Source organism: Syngnathoides biaculeatus, chromosome 8 (genome assembly GCF_019802595.1).
Source record: "Syngnathoides biaculeatus isolate LvHL_M chromosome 8, ASM1980259v1, whole genome shotgun sequence".
NCBI lineage: Eukaryota > Metazoa > Chordata > Actinopteri > Syngnathiformes > Syngnathidae > Syngnathoides > Syngnathoides biaculeatus.
Genome location: NC_084647.1, coordinates 14,763,905 through 14,783,186, shown reverse-complemented (window position 1 = coordinate 14,783,186; position 19,282 = coordinate 14,763,905). Strand labels below are relative to the sequence as shown.

Genomic DNA, 19,282 nt, shown 5'->3' with positions numbered 1-19,282 from the left:
TTGCCATTTCCCGCTTTCTTCAAGTTTTATTCAATATTTCCAACTGAGTTTCACCTGTCCACCAATGTCGCCTATAGTGAGGATGGCCTGATCTGGGTTGGAGGCATCTGGCCAGTAGTCCAGACACCATGGAGTGAAACTTAAACCCTGGAAAAAAGACATTAAAAGAAAATTATCTGTCTTGAGAATTTTTACATCTGAGGTGTACAGCACAGCACTTTTTTTCGTGAACTGTTTCTGTTTGTGGCAGCATGGTGGATCAGCTGGTTGGCCTCACAGTTCTTGGGACCAGGGCTCAAATCCCGGCCCCGCCAGTGTGGAGTTTGCATGTTCTCCGGGCACTCTGATTTCCTTCCACATCCCAAAAACATGCATGACATTATTTGGAAACTCTAAATTGGTGTGATTGTGAGTGGAACTGTTGTCTGTCTCCATCTGCCCTGCGATTGGCTGGCAGCCGGTTCAGGGTGTACCCTGCCTCCTGCCCAATGATAGCTGCAATTGCCTCCTTGTGAGGATGAGCGGTCATGAAATGGATGGATGTTTCTGACTATATAAAGGCTACCATAATTCCGGGCCTACAAAGTGCACCGGATTATAAGCCTCACCCAGTACATTTGTAAAGGAAATACCATTAGGTTCATACCTAAGCCGCACCTGTGTAAAAGCCGCAAGTGCCCACATTGAAACCACATTGAGATATTTACAAAGAAAGATGGTATACAGAAAGAGTTTTCAAAGTTTTTTTTACCTTGGCTTATCTTAACATAGGAACAACACGGTAACATGAACAGGGCTGGTTTAAAAAAAAAAACATACAGATAAAAAAAAAAAAAAAAAAAACAGCCGCGGCAGCTACACAGGAGCAAAACGGTAGCACAGCACTAACAGAGCCAGTTAAAAAAAAAACTTACTTAAATCATTGAGACGCGGCAGTAACACAGCAGCAACATGCTAGCGCAGCGCTAACAGGGCCAGTTTAAAAAAAAAAAAAAACTGCCGGTAAAAGTCACTTCCTCGACACATAAATTCCACCGGTCTCACTCTTACTTGTTCTGCTCGAGTGCCCCCTTGCAGCCGTTGGAAAAAATGCACAAATTAGCCGCATCACCGCATAAACCGCAGGGTTGAAAGCGTGTGAAAAAAGTTGCGGCTTATAGTCCGGTAATTACGGTAATTTGTGATGACAATGCATTATTCAACAAATGAAAATATTTTCAAATGCAGTTTTATAGCCTTTTACCTGGACTTTATATTTGCAGCTGAAGTCCTTTTCGGAAAGTATGTCATAAAAACACACTTCCTTACTTGTAAACGACACGGCTATCTGTGGAGCAAAGACAAGTAATAACCGGTAAATAAAATTTACAAAGAGGCAATGTATCAATTTAGATTGTATTTTACATTTCCAGATAAGATCAAGCTGTTGTTACGAAATCACCTTATGTAAATTTTGCAGGAGCACCGCATCCGTCACCCACAGGTCTTTGGGTCGGACCGTGCTGTTTTGTAGCCGTTGGGTGCTCAAAAGCGACATGTCGATTCGGTCCCGCAGTCCCACGGATCCTCCTTTACTCACCGTCATGTACTGACCCCAGCTCGGCAGGTACAACACCTGAGCAGAGCAGATGGTGCCATTTCTGTTCTTTTTAATTGTATTTCGGGGCCTTGAACACAACAGCAGAGGAAAAATCAGAAAGTGTGCTGTGCGAAAAAAAAAAAAAAAAAAACGTGGGTTTCCTTTGTTTTGCGCAAGCACGGTAGCAGGCCCAAGTGAGAACTAACACTAACTAGTAACTGTTGATAAAGTTTCCTATCCTGCAACCAAATTTTACAAGATATGTACAATAAAGGAAATGAACTGTCCAAATATCGCATTTGAAAAGGGATATCTTGGCACCGATCCCATTTATTGAGGAAGGCACAACATTATTTGTTGAACTTCAGACTTCATTTCTGATGCGTATCCGTCAAACTAATGTTATTTTCCAAAAAAAAGAAGAGTGAGTCTGCACATTTCATTTCTCGATGCAGGAAGCCCATCCATCCATCCATGCTTCCATCCATTTTCTTCACCCCTTATCCTCACGAGGGTCACAGGGAGTGCTGGAGCCTATCCCAGCTGCCAACGGGCAGGAGGCGGGGTCCAGCTTGAACTGGTTGCCAGCCAATCGCAGGCCACATCGAGACAAACAGCCGCACTCACAATCACACCTAGGGACAATTCAGAGTGTCCAATTAATGTTGCATGTTTTTGGGATGTGGGAGGTAAACCGGAGTGTCCTGAGAAAACCCACGCAGGCACACGGGGAGAACATGCAAACTCAACACAGGCGGGTCCGGGATCGAACCCGGGACCTCAGAACTGTGAGGCCAAAGCTTTCCAGCTGACCCACCGTGCCGCTGTGTAGATTCCATTCCTGTAAATTAAGTTTGTGACCCAATCTTGCCCATAACACATCCCAGTCTATCCATGTATTACACTAACACATTTGTAAAATTGGAAATACATTCAATATTTGTGTGAAAACTACTCGTAGGCCAAACCCAAGCGGGTTTTCATTTTTCCTGTGTGACGGCATAATCTTACGCACGTTCCACAAATGAGATCATTTCTGTTCCCATCATAACCTAGAAATATATGACATACTGTTGTAAACCGATGACCCCTGTAATATTTTACCAGCTCTCCACGACCCACTTTTGGGTCCCGACTCACCGGTTGAAAATCACCGAAACGTATTATACTTGCAAAGTGATTGCGCGTCTGACCCTTTTCGAATGACCCGCCGGCGCGGTCGTCAGCCGTTTGAGGAATAACAACTCCCATTTTGACATTCTCAGGACCAAAAAGATTGAAGCGGCGAAGCGGGGCTTTTTTCACAGATGTCGGCGCTTTGCAGCGGCCGCTTCATTTGCATACTAATTGATAGATGTTAAACTTTGGAGAGTCCAAAGCCACTTATCTTAAATGAAGAGGGACATTTCGATGAGTGACCCTACATCTTAAAAATGTTATACGGTCAGCAGATGGGATTCTGCATGCAGTCAATCTCAAGGCGTTGAACCTACCAGCTGCAAACAGTTGACTGACACGCACTAAACTCTCGTCCGCGTTTTTAGGAGAACAGCCGGCGTTTACCTTTTGGACCGGGTCTCGGTGGGGGCAGGTCAGAGTGCGCGGAGGCTCCCAACAAGGCGCCCGTTTCACACTGCCGTGCTTCAGCTTTTCAGACAGCTCCTGGCGGAGAAAAGAGCACAGCCCGCCCCAGTCCACTCGACCCTCTTCCTTCACAGCGTGGCTGTCAGGGAAGAGGCCGCGGTGTCCCTGACTGACGACGACGCTGTCAAACAGCAGGCCGTAGTCCTCTTTGGAGCCGTGTCCGAGCGTTGAGCGGGCCAGGCGGATGAATTCGCTTCTGGACAAAGAGCCAGACACCCCTGGGGAGATCTAGGCCAAAATATATTCACGATATATATATATATACTATATTCAACACTTCACACTTGTGGATCAGTCATCAATTGCCCTCAATTGGTCTGAAAATAAAAGTTATTTCTTTTTGTTTATGTTGTAGCCAAGTACGATGGTCATTATTCCGTATGGTCTAGAAAGTGAGCCACGTCGGCCGGGGAGCTCCACAGGTGTTCCTCCATGACAACGTGGTCGGTTTTTGAGCACAATTGAAGAGATGACACGTATCGTAGGGGGGGGGGACGTCACACAATGAGCATTTATCGACGATGTTGCTCTCGACTCGATGCTGATAGTTGATGAGCTTGTGACACCAGCCTGAACAGAGTTGCGATAGCGTCGATCTCACGGGCCGCGGGAGTTGTCTTTTGGATTCGGCGATCCCGAAAGACAAGGTACTGCTTGATCGATGGCTAAATATCTCGGACGGTTTTGCGTAAGGGTCTGGGGCACGCTTCTGGCCTTGTCATCTTGTGATTAGGATGGCCGGCGAGGTCTTTTTGTTTATCTACATCAGGGGTGTCAAACTCATTTTTGTCATGGGCCACATTGTAGTTACGGTTTCCTTCAGAGTGTCGTTATCACTGAGACCTTGAAACACTTTCACTTCATCACATTTCCATCCATCCATCCATCCATCCATCCATTTTCTTAGCTGCTTATCCTCACAAGGGTCGCGGGGAATGCTGGAGCCTATCCCAGCTGTCGACAGGCAGGAGGCGGGGGACACCTTGAACTGGTTGCCAGCCAATCGTAGGGCACATGGAGACAGACAACAGGCGCACTCACAATCACACCTTGGGGCAATTTGGAGTGTCCAATTAATGTTGCCATGTTTTTGGGATGTGGGAGGAAACCGGAGTGCCCCGAGGAAACCCACGCAGGCAGGGGAAGAACATGCAAACTCCACACGGGGGGGGCCAGGATCGAACCCAGGACCTCCAAACTGTGAGGTCAACGCTTCACCAGCTGCTCCATCGTACCGCCTCTCATCATCATTTAATGAGGTAGTTTTGGAATCAGAAATAAATTATTGATGTTTGGGCACACAAAAATCCTTGCAATATCTCATCGTTTTCATTTATGATATGACAATTCCAAAAATCATGGAACTAATTTGCCTTCCTTACCATAGGATCAAGGTCACCTGATCAAGTTTTTTGTTTCTTCATTTCATCTCAATAAATCAGCCTATAATCTACTATATATAATTTATTTATTTATTTATACTTTATATATACTATACATACTTTGCTCAGATCTAGAAGTGGGACTCATACAGATTCATTACACACGCAAAAATGTCCCTAAATATATATTTTTTTACATATATATTGGTTTAACCTTGATATTAACCAGACAAATATCTATTTGTGTTGTTGCTGTCTAATAAAGGGCAGTGATCAATTAATTAACAGGGGAAAAAAAACTGCAAAAACTTTTTTTTTTACAAACGGAGTATATTGAGGGATGCCTGCACACTCATTAGAAGTCCAGGTGCTGTTCACTTTGCTTTGGATTGTGAAGCATTTCTCGGAAGCGCTGAAAGGCGTTACTATGGGATGCCACCGTAGGGCATCAATTACATTCCGCCTCCTTTGGCGCAGTCATCTGGGACTATTAGCAAAGTGAAAGGGACTCACAAAGAACAGGCTCTGCAGCTTCCCGTAGTCTTCCATTCTCATCCCGCTCTTGAGCAGTGTCACCTCCATCCTCGTTGCCATGGCTACACCCCAGCCTTGTCAATCAATCAACAGCATAGCAACACGGGCGATGACACTGGAAACAAATAGTAGCCGGCACGCTTTGTGGACTTGATGGAGAAAATGAGACCGTTGCAGACTGTCATAACTATCCACATGTTCCACAGCGAGTTGTCATGTCAACATAATCACAGGAAAGGGAACCTCCACAGAGGAGTGGATTTGTCAGTTGCTCTCGCGGTCTACGTTGAATAGCCGCTCGGTGGCATTGTATCCGCTCGGGTCCCCAAAATTTATGTTTTCGAAGAGGCGGCGACTCGCTGTTCACGTTGCCCGCGCGGCAGGTAACGCCAAATAGAATACTGGTGCGGACGAGATAAGCAGCGGGAATTATAGAACACATAAAGGGTTGCCATACGACGCCGTGTAATGATTTAAAAGCGCCGCTGGAGTCTGAAGCGTATGAGGCATGATGGAAATATCCCTTTATCTAATATGCTCTTCAAAGGGTGATAAAAAACAGGTTGACGGGAACATTTTACGATGCAAATTCAGCGCAAGTGGCATCAAACTGTGCGGAGATTTAGATGACGGGCCTCGTAATGAAAGCTAAAGCGGTCCCTTGCTGAAGCGTGCATAAAGTACGGCGTGATATTGTACTGTTTTGTGCCAAGCGACGCACATCCATCAATAAGAGATTAGAAAGGCACAGTTGCTAGTATTTTGGCTATTGGTGCAATAAAACTTTGCTGCTGTAGGAGTAAAACACAAGGTGTATGTGTGTGTGTGTGTGTGTGTTGCTGTAGTGTGGAGAGTAAAATTGCACTCATACTGAAAGCTGTTTCTACATTTCTGAAGGTACAAAAATATTAGATACATCTTTCTGGATGATGCAATGCAGCTCCACAAGACACACGAGTAAACATATTGTCCAATGAATGAATCCAAATAGCGTCTTACATGTTGAACAGCCCTTCCGTCAAGTTTTTAATCATTACATCTCAAAAGAAGAACCGTAAAGTCAAATTGAGACTTACCAAGACTTCCAATGTCTGAGCGTTGAATTCCTATGATGAGGCGTCGCCAAGGTTATCTGGCAAGACCTGCTGACATTTTTCAACCCTATGACAAAATATTATTCACCAGTGGGCATTCGCAGAGTCCTCGCATCCCGTCCGCGAGTGGATTTGTCCGATTCACGCAAGTACAAGCTTTTAACCAAGCGACAATCGACACCAACAACCCAGGATGTGGCAACAAATACACACTCACACAAAGAGTTAACAGGCCAGACATTGGACACACATACCCGCACACAATTCTGTTCTTTTATTGGGCCTACTTGCCAAAGACCCGTGCAAGTTTCCTGGCAACCACGTAGTCAAAATGAATTGCATTTTGTTAGTCCTGGCCTCGTCGTTTGGTTTCGAGACAATGAGCGTTCATTCACGGATTAGAGAATGATCCGGGTAACAGCAAAAACACTACACAGCGGTCGCAACCGGCAGCAACACAAAAACAGAGTCCCAAATTTTTTTAGCACGACGACAATAACAGCAAGAACTTCAGTGAGACTCCCACACTCTCTCGCACGCTTGGAGTTTTATTGGTGACATTCAAATGCCTTTGAAAGGTCTTCTGTGGTCCAGAGCTGGACTATTTCTTGGGGTTTGTTAAAGGAAAAAGCAAATATTTCCAGAACACCAATAACGACGCCTTGAATAAAAGATATGATCTCTTCTCTCCTTCCCTTCTGCCTCAGTGACCACAATCAGCTCCTGTGTGCGACTTAATGGCCTGGAATAACTTGAATTAGCCGATTACGGCGGTCGTCAACGGTGACAGGATCAGAAAATTAGGTCTCAGCAATTTCAATAATAAAGCTTTCAAAATTAACGCTATCACAATTGGATTACAGCGGTGCATGTAGGAGCCTGCGCACGGCTCAAAATAGCCTCGCGCAAATCCACCGTGGAAAATCCACTATTATACAGGGAGAAGAATGAAGTTGCCGCAGTGGGGAAACATGCATCCGGATCCTGGTACTGGGTGGAAGGAGGAGAAGGGAAGGGCAACAGAAAGGAAGTCAAGTACTTTCATCGCAAACAACTTTTGGAAAATCTTTCCTCGACTCTTTGAACTCCAAAGACGACAGTTTGAAGAAGTGTTGCGCTTTTAAGGTTATGTCTGGGGAGCCGTGCTTGATTCACGACTATCACTAAGAGACCCAAATAAGTCGTTTTGCCGGACTTTTCTCGATAGCTGGCAACAAGATATTCTGACTGACTAATTAATTATCAAACGTGAAATAAGCAGTCTTTCCACAATAGTTTAACTTTTGGTAGCGGTGGGAGAGGGACCATGCGTCAGTCTGGGCTTTACTGAGTGATATTCCATCTATTCATCGTAACACTACTGTCAGGTTATTTGGTAGTACTACCCCACTACCAGTGTTCCATCTAAGCTGCGCAACTGCGCATTTGCGCACTTGTCGCGCAGATGAAAAGCGATCCAGCGCAGTGAATGACAGTCTTGTGTATTTTTTCGTAGTAGTTTAAATTTTCTGTCTGAAATAGGACGTTGCAGAGACAACAAATGAACAATGCGTTTAGCATGTATTTTCCCATTGCGAGTCCTTATTTCCAAAAATATATCTAACTCATTGACTTGGAATTTTATGTTTTTATGATGTTATGATGATAGTGCTTCACAGCGTATTTTGGGAAAAGATAACATGTCACGGAAATCAGGCCCTAGGTAATATGCAAGGTGTTCCATGTACTTCCTTTGCACTTAGCCTTTTTTGGCTTACCAAGTCGAATTAAAAATGTTACCAGAACTTAAAAAAATGTCGCGCTCACACAACCAGTTTTAATTGTACATGCCAAACTTTGAGGAAAAACCCCGCCATAATCCGAAAAATGTAAACCATGTCCTCCCTGAGTTTTGGGAGAACAAAGATGGCACCCAATTGGCTTCAACCAATCGACATATCGCCCGATGTTTATGCGCTAACCAGTCTTTTTTTTTTTTAGATGAGTGGGCCACACCGGGACACATGCTCTACTTCCTGGTTTACCTGATTCCGCCCCCAACGCTCTCAAAGGGGTAATCACTATTGGTGCGTAATGTTAAAATTCCACCTTGGCACAGCCTGATCGAGGACAAAAGCACAAATGATATAGTGTCCAAAAAGCGAATTCTGTTTTTTAAATATAGGTGGCAATATAACATTAACCCACTCATCTTTCAACATGCATTGCTAAAGATATTCTACAAGCAATAATTCAGTTTTAAACCAAGAAAAACAAACAGGGATATCATTGTGGGTTAAAAAAAAAAAAAAGAAAAGAAACAAAGTTGGAAGCGACTTTTCAAATTTATAGTTCATAGTTAGCTTGGTTAGCGATGTATTTTTTTTTTTATTTGTTGACATTTTCAGTGTAAGTTTGCAAAAACACAAAATTGTTCTGAAAAATGTTCTGATGGGAATGTAATCTGAACTTTATAATGAGCCATGTAACTTCAATAGATGACACTGATTGACCAGAGTGCGTACGCTGATGTTGCTGACAGTGGTCAAAAGGGGGCGCTCACGGCCTTCGTGTGCTTGCTCAGACACGTCAAAAATTTGAGGGAAGATTGCTCAGTACTTCTTAATAGTATTTTGACCAGATGGCTGACAAAGTACATATGCGCAGTGAAGAGAGGTTGATTCAAGTTTATCTTTGCTACTTATTGCAGTAGAAGCCGCTGTTGCATTGTACTTGGATAAAATAAATCACTGGAAATAAAGGTTTGTTTTTGCTGTAAAAAAAAAAAAAAAAGGAAAATGGATTGGAATTTACTTTTTGTTAAGATATCAACAATTTAGACATTATAACACTCGAGAAATATCTAACCCAACAGTGGCCAAACCCTACTGTACAGTACTACTGATCACATAAAAGGCATCAAAATGGGAAGCAACAAAAGCGGAATGTCCAACAAAAACCAAGGTAAAGTCAGTTTATTTACTGAAGAAAAAAAAAGTTGACCAAAGTGCTTTTGAGGGAGATTAAATCACAGAGGAATGAAAGCATGATTACAATAAGACAGTGAATGAAACATGAAAATAACATTGAGCTTTTTACAAGTGGATCACAGACAACCCGGTCAGGAAGTATACAAATCATTTGCCATCTCTGGGAGGAGACACAAATCAATCCAGTGTGCAGAACGTCTGACAAAAAGGCAACTGAAGAGATTTCTTTTTTTGTTTTGTTTTGTTTCAGACAATGAAAGCCAAACTTTGACATCTTGTCCGTAAATAATGGGAAATGTTTCTGTGGTCAAAGGCAGTTACCACGGCGCTATAAATTATAGATGAAAAACAAGACCCAGCAGTGTCCAGCACTTTCTTACATAGGTGTGAGGGAACTGCACTTTGCTTCGTTGGCAAACACTCATTTTTTTTTTTTTTTTTTTTTGCATTGTCCTTTATTAGAATCCCACAAAAATAGATGTTATATCAAGCTTGCAGGAGGTAAAAATGCTAAGCAATGAAATACAATAACAATAAAACAGCTAGTTAAAAAAAAAAAAAAAAAAAAAAAAAGTCTCGTCATCAACTACCTGATCGACTGCCGGCCCGCCGCCACTTCGTGGCCGCTCCACCGCGGTTTTCTATGTCGCCGTCTTGAAGGCCTCCAGTATCATGTTGGTTTGGTGCGTGAGCCGGTTGGCGCTGACAAACACGTTCAGCACCCTGGGAGCGACCACGTCACATAGACAAGGACACGCGTGTCGGTCATCGTGCAACAAAACCGTGCCAACAATATTGATCCGGGAAACACTTTGATCTGCCTGGAGGGGAGAATGTCAGGCTTCAGAGAAAACAAGCCAGCGAGAATCCGATGGAAAGGGGTCAAAGGAATTATTTTGGGGATTGGGGGTGCGTGAGCCTGTGATCATACGACGAGGAATTTACGTGGCGACGACAGCTTGTGTGTACGTCCTAACAAGCGCATTTCTCACAACGCGAAATGCGCCAGGAACAAAAAAAGGACGTTCCGGACACAACGCGCAGGTGAAAGATCGGGGAAGAGGAAAAAGAGAAAGAAGAATTGCTGAAAGTCCCAACATGAGCAGTGTCTTACTTTCCGTCTTTGAAGAAGGTTTTGAGAGCGTCGCTGAAACTCTTGGAGTATTTCACAAAGTCTTTCTTCTGCTGTTCCAGCGTCTGACACGCACACACGCACAACCTTTTCAGCTCGGCTTGTTTCAAAGGAGACATTTGGGGGGGGGGGGGGAGACAACATTTTCACTATCATTTTATCTATACTTACCTGTCTGTTTTGATACTGGTACCTCCTGAAGATTGTATTAACAATGTCGAGCAACTCTTTTATGGCACTGGCAATGTCTCTGGAGAACACACAAACACCCGCATGTAAAGGAGAGATAACAATACATTTGAAAATCTCTTTGTTCTCCAGCCAAAAATGACTCTTCTTTCATCCAGATCACTGTTTGGCTTTCTTGTCTTTCACTCGCCGCAAATCGGAATTTTTCCCCTTCTACAAATATTCCTTTTTTCAGAAGCATTTGCTTTGAATTGATTTTATTCATAAGCCCCTCACTGGGTAAGCAACTTAAGAAGTGAGTCACTAAGAGTGTTAAATTCATCAAGTCAATCGGGCCAAGAAAGACTGAATGTGGAGACTATATTGAGAGAAATGTCTGTATTAAGTGTCAAACTTTTTAAATAATTATTAATTTTACTCAATACCCACTTTATTTTAATAATGTACCAATTCTTTTGCTCACTTGAAAAGTGGCTGGCTTCAAAAAAAAAAAAAAAAAAAAGGTTTCCCGTCATGAGTTGTTTAACATGTTTGGATTTAAATACTATGAAATAAAAGCTGGCAGAACGGTGTCTCAGCTGGAAAGTGTTGGTCTCAAAGTTCTGAGGTCCCGGATTCAATCCCGGACCAGCCTGTGTGGAATTTTCATGTTCTCCCCGCGCCTGCGTGGGTTTTCTACTGGCACTCTGGTATCCTCCCACATCCCAAAAATATGCAACATTAACTGGACACTCGGTGGCAAGGTGGGTCAGCAGGTAAAGCGTTAGCCTCACAGTTCTGAGATCCTGAGTTCGATTCCAGACCCGCCTGTGTAGAATTTACATGTGCTCCCCGAGCCTGCGTTGGTTTGCTCCGGGCACGCCGGTTTCCTCCCACATCCCGAAAAAATAATTGGACACACTAAATGGCCCCTAGGTGTGATTGTGAGCGTGGCTGTTTGTCTCGATGTGCCCTGCGATTGGCTGGCGACCAGGGTGTACCCCGCCTCCTGCCCGTTGACAGCTGGGATAGGCTCCAGCAGTCCCTGTCACCCTTGTGAGGATAAGTGGCTCAGAAAAAGGATTGATGAAATTAAAGTTGGAATTCTGAACTTCTGTCTCATATTCAACTAAACCAAAATGAAATGTATTCAGTATACAACATAAACGGAGGAATTTACCTTACCGTTCCAATGCTTTTGGAGGGGACTGTACACACACACACACACACACACACACACACACACACACACACACACACACACACACACATACATATATGAAAATGTTGGAAAATAAATAAATAATTGCTAAACATGACAATGGTCACATTAGACTGTGGGATGTTTTGACAATATAGAGCCAGCAGTATCAGTGTGTGTGTGTGTGTGTGTTTCTTTCGGCTTGTATCAGTGTTTAATGTAAAACAGTACTGCATGCCATATGGCAAAGATGTCGCACAATGATTTGCTAGCCAACAGTGTTATTTCTTCACATTTAAGTGAATTTTCACTTATTTCTACATTGTACAGTTTTCACTGGAAAAGCAAGGGAAATATGATTTTGTTTTGAAGCTGGAATTTGAATTGAATTTGAATTTCTATTTATTTCAACAAGAAACAATTTCGGCTTGTGAAGGCGGATTAAATTTGCAAACTAAATTCCATGCCTGGATAAAAATTAAAAATGTTTGTGCTCTTTTTCAAATGCCCAATGATGTCACAAAATGGAACCAAAGTTCTGTTTAATAGAAAAGTAGTATATTGGCGCAGGAGAAGTATGCTGAAGTGAGACATCTGCACATAGACACATGCTTTTGTATGTATGGAAGGAGCTAAGTTTAGCCTAAATTGTTCAGGAAAGAAGTTATGAGAGTCCTCTATAGCCTGTATATCCGCGTACATGCGCACTTCTGCTGCATTTCTTTTCAATATCAAATCTGTATGCTTTTTCACATTAATGATAAATGGAGTGCACTTATATCTCTCTTCAGCTACATTATAGGGTGCCCAAACCACTTTACAAAGCATTACATTCACCCACACATTCATGCACCAATGGGGGGGTTTGCGGGGGGCTGTCATGCAAAGCGCCGCCAGCCACACTGAGAGCAATTCACGGTTAAGTGTCTTGCCCGAGGACACTTTGAAACCAGACAAAGGCCGGATTTGAACAGGGTAACCCCAAAATCTCAAAAATATGTGACATGAATTGGAGACTCTAAATTGCCCCAAGGTGTGATTGTGAGTGTGCCTGTTTGTCTCGATGTGCCCTGCAATTGGCTGGCAACCAGTTCAGGGTGTGCCCGGCCTCCTGCCCGTTAACAGCTGGGATAGGTTCCAGCACTCCCTGCGACACTCTTGAGGATAGGCGGCTAAGAAAATGGATGGATGGATGGATGTTTTCAAATGTTTTAGGATCACACTTTGTGGTAGATGTATAGTTTCAACTATCAATACAGGTCGTTATAAACCTTTCAGGTGAGTCTATTACTGCTGTGGGGTTTTGTTTTGGGGTTTTTTTAACCATTTGTGCCAGAACTCGATCCCTATCCCCCACGAATAGCTGGGATTACTGCCCTGTCCATTTCTAATTGAAAACAAAAAAATAAAACATTTCAAAAGCCATTTGGACTTGCTGGTAAAAAAAAGCACCCTAGTCATTCACACAAAGCGATTATCCGTCTCACTTGATGGTCTGCAGGAAGGCCACTCTGTCATTGATCTCGTCGGGTATGGTGCTGAGGATGTGTTTCAGAGCATGGGCCCTCTCGTTCAGCTCCTGGAAGCCCGGTTCTTGCCTCTCAATTCGGAACTCTGACGACACAGATTGGGACAAAAAGCACAGAAGTTCCCTGAACTGGATAAGATGGGCACAATATCACGCGTTTAAGCTCTGATTAAGGATATGGAGAAAAAATATAATAGTGGATCCAAGATAAACTATATCCTGAAAAGACACATGACGTAGAAGAAATAATAAGAGAAGCTTGTCGGAATGATTACAACTAATAGGTTTGTGTATGTGAGTGTATTCATTGCTTCAATTAATCTCTGCACAGTGCATATAGTGCTTCGATTACAGGCAAGGAGGGACAGAATTTTTTTGCCAAGCGAGTTGATTTGTGGAGAAACAGCTCCCTTCAGTGGACAGTCACGAGTATTGGTCAGCGCACACCCCGGCAGGTAGCAAGCACGTTTATTTGTTCGTGTTGATGCGCGGACATGAGCCCACCTTTCACAACGGCCGCAGCCATGCGAAGTAGACACTCATTATAATTTATTTTCAGGTCCTTCTTTTCAAGTAGTTCGAGCACAAAATCCTCAGTCATGCCAGGGTTCTCCTCCTCTGCCTTCAAACAATGATAGTGAAGAACAGTGTTTTGTCCCCCAAAAAATATGTCACTGTATTCCCTAAAATATAAATGCGACAACATTTTTAAATATTACCTTCATAAAGGCTGCACGCAATGTCTGTGTTGCTGACAGGTTAACTTTCTCCAACTGCAAAAAAACATATTTGGCTTAGCTATTATTTATTGTCAGTCCAACATTTGGTTGATATGCAAGCGTGGCGGGGGGCAATGGTCCTGTGATATTACTGGCTTATTCATAAACATCTTCTGCCGATAACCCCTTTAAATAAGAGTGGACAATAAATACTGTCAATTACAAAAATAGATGTATGGTGTAATGTGTGGTTAGTGCTTAAAAAAAAAAAAACACTTATGAGACTTGTGAAAAATACATTTAACACTGCCTATTGAACTCCAAAGAAAGACATTTAATTGTGGTGCCCCTCAGGGACTTATTCGAGTCCACATGTTATTTTCAAACACAATTGTTCCCCTCGAATTCACCAGAAAAATAATTGGAAAAAAAAAAAGTCAGATGTTACCTTTCGATGCAGGTATGTGACAAAAAATTTAAATTTTGAAAGAACAGTTATTTGTTTTAAAAAGTGAAACATAATTCACCACACACAAACTGCAATATTTCAAGACCGTTTCAATTTTCATGATAATAGGAGAAGGACAAAAAAAAAAAAAATCCAGTCCAGTACTTTACATAATTATTCTAATTTTGTGAAATACTATATTTGTTTATTGTTTTTCAAATTATTGTTTCATAATCATCAAAATTGAAAAAAATAAAGGCCTAAAATATTTTATTAGTTTATTAGTTTCATTTTTTGAAACAAATTATTGAAATAAATTGTCTTTCCCACGATGCTAACCTGGTAAAGCGTTGGCCTCACAGTTCTGAGGACCAGGGTTCGATCCCGGCCCCGCCTGTGTGGAGCTTGCATGTTCTCCCCAGTGCCTGCGTGGGTTTCTCACCGGGCACTCCGGTTTCCCCCCACAACCCAAAAACATGCAACATTAATTGGAGACTCTAAATTGCCCCGAGGTGTGATTGTGAGTGTGACTGTTTGTCTCTATGTGCCCTGCGATTGACTGGCAACCAGTTCAGGCTGTACCCCGCCTCCTGCCCGTTGACAGCAAGGGTAGGCTCCAGCACTCCCCGCGACCCTCGTGAGGATAAGCGGCTAAGAAAATGGATGGATGGACATGATGAACGTACATGAATTTTGTAATGCACATGGTCACATTAAAGTCAAGAGGTGAGGTGGGGCATATCCCAGCTAATATTTGGCAAGAGGCAAGGTACAGAACGGATTATGCCATTTACATGTAAAAATGTGCTTCGACTTACGAAAAAAAAATCACAACACCTGGAACAGATTAATTTCATAAGTAGAGGCACCACTGTACAACTTCAATCCCACCTATAAATAATTTAAAGGCTTCAATTCAAGTAAATGCATGTTTTTGGAACGTGGGAGGATACAGGATTACCCAGAGATGAGTCGGACACAAAACCTCAGAACTGAGGCAGGCATGCTAAACACTAAGACACCGTGATGCCCCAGCGCTGGGATCGCCTAACCTTGAAGAAAAAATCCCACACAAGCGACAGCCAAAATAGTAACACCTGCACTTTCTAACAAGCTCTAATAGAAGAAATCTATCGTTACAGTTCTGCTATGACCACAATAATAAACGTATCTTTTTAATGCTTGTTTAATAACTCAACAAACACTACCAACAACATCATCTTTGTAAATCATGATCTCAGAAAATGTTGCAGGCATAACTTAATATAATGTCCAAATCATATCAAGAATGTCAAGAATAATGACTCTGAGCTCTTTGAGCCTCATTAAAAACATCAGATGAGGAGACATCTTGGGAGCCTTCTGAAGCAGTTCTTGAAACTCTAATTTATAAGAGTTTTGTAATAAAGCAACTGGACACTTCTGTTGTTGTATAATTTTATCTGACTCAAGTGGAGGGTTATCGCTCTGCCTTTGTAATTTGGTTTTGTTATTACCTGCTATTCCTTCACTTCTTCAGTGATTTGAGAGGAAACTGCCTATTTACATTTAGATTTATTCGGTTGCATCAAATATGAAAAGGGGACTGTGCCTCCATACCTGGTCAAAGACAGGGTACATCACGGTGTACAGAGCCATGACGGAAGTGGGGCTGGCTTCTTTCCGGAAGTGCTCCATGGTCACCGTTGACCGATTGATGGCCCTTCGGGTACGTGCTCGCCCCCCAATGCCAGCTTCCTTGCGTTCAATCCCTCCCTAAGACTGACAAGCAAGGCAGCAAAAAAAAAAACAAAAAAAACGGAAAATTAAGAGGAAAAGAGTGAACAAGAAGGAAAATATTTGCTTCCATGTTTGCAAGTAGTAGCCTTATATTGACAAATGAAGATAAGAAATGACTTTGTTTACTAGTACTGAGTCAAAGGCAGACCTCGGCCAACGCCCAACAACCCAAAAACACACCTTGACGACTTTGTTTGGAAAAATTATTTAATGGTTTGCAATACTCAGCCTCTCCAGTCCTGCGCATAACAATACAAATTGTTGTTGTTGTTTTGGGCCGTCCAATGCAGCTCAATCTGCTAGATCACTGCTGCACTCAATTTTAAGAAAGGTGAAAATATATTTCTGGCAGGTTATATGCTTTTGACATATTGTTGCTAACTTACCAGACACACCAAATATACCGTAGTCTCTCCTCACACGTTTTACATGTTGAAGATCATTTGTATGAATTATTCCTTTCGTAAAATATGTTCTAATTCTAATTGTTTTTTGGTTTGCTATGACTTCTTTTCAAAAAGTGTGAGTTCAGTTCCCATTCAGTGGGAATGTGAACGTGATAATAATCTCCACAACTATTTTAGCGCTCTAGCTTGGGGCCATGTACAGGTGCACATTTGCATAAGTGAATGCAGTCTTTGAATTTGACAGATTTTTTGGAATTAACTACCATCTGAGGAAAAGTAATTGTTTCTGAAAAAACGAATATCCAGAAGGAGTAATCATTACCTTATAATAACCCAATCTGTATATCTCACAGATCATGTAACATGACGAGGGGGGAAATGGAGTTAGCCCCCTCCCATTGGTTTAAATTAACTGCATTTGCATGCGTATTACTCCTTATTCAAAAGGGACCACAATCGGAACTGGGTCCTACTGTAAAGCAAATCGAACACGTTCTGGGCGTTTTTTGTCATGGTCACCAAAGTACGGTACAATTCATTCTTTCTTCATTTCTCTTGGGTGTGGTTGAGGATAAATGACACACCTGAAGCGACACGTGATTTGGGAAAAGAGCAAATAGGTCATTTGTACCGAGCAATAAATATTAGAGAAGGTGCGTTGGACAAAAATAAGTGTGACTTAATGTTATTGTCATATAACCACATAAACCTGTTTCTATAAGTGGCTTGTTTTTCCATATGTTTTTTTTCTTACTCGCATCTTCCTAGCGTTTTGTCCAATCTGAAATGGACATTATTTACAGTTGTAAATAATGTAATCACGCGTTTCTACATGTTTACCTCGGTAAAAATGCCGAATGAACCGATTCGAAAACACTTTGGATAACATTTGATCTGCTATCAAGAGATTAGCAGTTTAGCAGGTGATTCAAAGTTAGCATTCGGACGGTTAAAACATGTTATAAGTCAATTTGACAAGAAACGTGAAGCGAACACAAAATGTAAACGTTGAAGCAACTGTATCTCACCTCCTTGCCGACTTCTGCGTCTCATTCAAGAAGTTTGTTGCTTCGTAAATCTGGGCGATGTTGACCGCGCTTGGCGAAAGTGCGACTTGGTTGTAGTTCTCCAGTTCCGTCTCTTCAATACCCTGTAAAGGTATTTGACTGTCAATGGGACTACAAATCCCTGGCACCGACTAAAGGCGGAAGCAACACAGGCATAAATGAGTGATCATCACGCATTCGCAGCAGCACAAAAACACCAACAAAAGATAAAATCAGGGGATAATAAATTCATTTGGATTAAACTATTTATGAGCAGTCAAATGAATTGCAGGTCGTACTACTCTGTCAAGACGGTTCCCCCCCTTCCAACATGTAGTGACTAACTTTTGTCCGTGTTGTCAGACTGTGCGTTTTTTTTAAATACATATATACGTACAACGTTTCCAAATATTTTCTTTGACATCTATAAACTAAATATCGTATGACATGGATGTGGAATTTAAGGACAACCGTAGATCACAGTTAAATGAAATTGACGCCTTGGGTTTTGAATTGCAGGTCAGGAGACGGCCATATTAGATGTGGCAAAGTTCGGAAGATGGCGGATTCGTTTAGAATGGAGATGTTGGAAGTGTTTTACAGTGAAAGCCTGGTTTCATTATATTCCCTCTCACAGGTCCGAGTGAAGTTACTTTTGATTGTCTTTGGCCATTATAACATAACTTTGCAAACGTAATTTGTTACTTTATGGCTTACAATCTAAAGCCCCACCTATAATATTGAATTCCCGGAGTGAAAACCAGCATCCAAACTTTTTGTATTTAGCTACTGTTTCTCTAACTACTTAATTGTCGTTAATTGCTTGCCTATCTTTTATCATATGTACATTTCTGAAAGGTAAAGGACTTAGAAAGCAGTGGAAAACAAATAGATGTCAGATGGGAAGAGTTCAATGCTCACCTGTCATTCAAACTGGAAAACCTTGACAGGACTGGTCAAACAATCAGGATCATACATGCCGCTGTTTTTGCAGTCTTGTGGATTCAATCATTACATGGTGAGATCATTTCAATATTTTATCCTTACTCGGGATCAGGATTATTGGACTCATGTCTTGTGATCTGATGTGAGACCAAGATAAAATTATATAGCTTAGATGATGTCAAGTATGTGTGATAATAACCAAGTGAGCACAAAGACAAGTCTTGCTTGCCTAGAGCTCACCGTATTGGCAGAACATTCATCATCTGGGACTGCGTAGGTGCTGACACTGTAGAGCCAGAAACCATGATTCTTAACATGCCATGTGGCATACTAAAGCAGCAGCAACAAGTGTATCTCCAGACCTAAACCCTATTGAGCATTTGGGGGTGGATCCTCAAATTGAAGGTGGAGGAGCAGATGCTCTCTCACATCTACAAGCTCCATGATGTCCTCACAGGGGAGTGGAAGAGGAAAAATGTATCCATCCATCCATTTTTTTTGCCCCACTTATCCTCACGAGGGTCGCAGGGAGTGCTGGAGCCTATCCCAGCTGTCTAAGGGCAGGAGGCGGGGTACACCCTGAACTGGTTGCCAGCCAATCACATAGAGACAAACAGCCGCAGTCGCAATCACACCGAGGGGCAATTTAGAGTGTCCAATTCATTTTGAATGTTTTTGGGATGTGGGAGGAAACCGGAGTGCCCGGA

General features: G+C 42.3%; 2 protein-coding genes across 5 annotated transcripts in view; both read right to left on the bottom strand.

Annotated features, from left to right (window-relative positions):
- The window catches only part of LOC133505299 (WD repeat-containing protein on Y chromosome-like), a 47,968-nt gene extending 41,676 nt beyond the window's left edge, over nt 1-6,292 (bottom strand). Inside the window, exons 1-6 of the mRNA XM_061828406.1 lie at nt 6,216-6,292; nt 5,119-5,254; nt 3,143-3,451; nt 1,442-1,615; nt 1,244-1,327; nt 55-147 (exon numbers count right to left, since the gene is read on the bottom strand). Coding sequence (XP_061684390.1) covers nt 55-147; nt 1,244-1,327; nt 1,442-1,615; nt 3,143-3,451; nt 5,119-5,199 — 741 coding nt within the window. The 5' untranslated portion in view covers nt 5,200-5,254; nt 6,216-6,292. The remainder of the gene's footprint in view (nt 1-54; nt 148-1,243; nt 1,328-1,441; nt 1,616-3,142; nt 3,452-5,118; nt 5,255-6,215) is intronic.
- A 2,880-nt stretch (nt 6,293-9,172) lies between these two features.
- pdcd10a (programmed cell death 10a) overlaps nt 9,173-19,282 on the bottom strand; it is a 36,998-nt gene continuing 26,888 nt past the window's right edge. The window contains exons 1-9 of one of the 4 annotated variants that reach the window (XM_061827155.1): nt 18,552-18,712; nt 17,613-17,734; nt 15,998-16,159; nt 13,951-14,004; nt 13,736-13,853; nt 13,191-13,317; nt 10,506-10,584; nt 10,317-10,399; nt 9,173-9,925 (exon numbers count right to left, since the gene is read on the bottom strand). In XM_061827155.1, coding sequence (XP_061683139.1) covers nt 9,844-9,925; nt 10,317-10,399; nt 10,506-10,584; nt 13,191-13,317; nt 13,736-13,853; nt 13,951-14,004; nt 15,998-16,075 — 621 coding nt within the window. In that variant the 5' untranslated portion in view covers nt 16,076-16,159; nt 17,613-17,734; nt 18,552-18,712 and the 3' untranslated portion in view covers nt 9,173-9,843. Of the gene's footprint in view, nt 9,926-10,316; nt 10,400-10,505; nt 10,585-13,190; nt 13,318-13,735; nt 13,854-13,950; nt 14,005-15,997; nt 16,160-17,612; nt 17,735-18,551; nt 18,713-19,282 lie in introns of those variants that run through there. The other 3 variants (XM_061827157.1, XM_061827156.1, XM_061827154.1) reach the window with 3 other exon arrangements.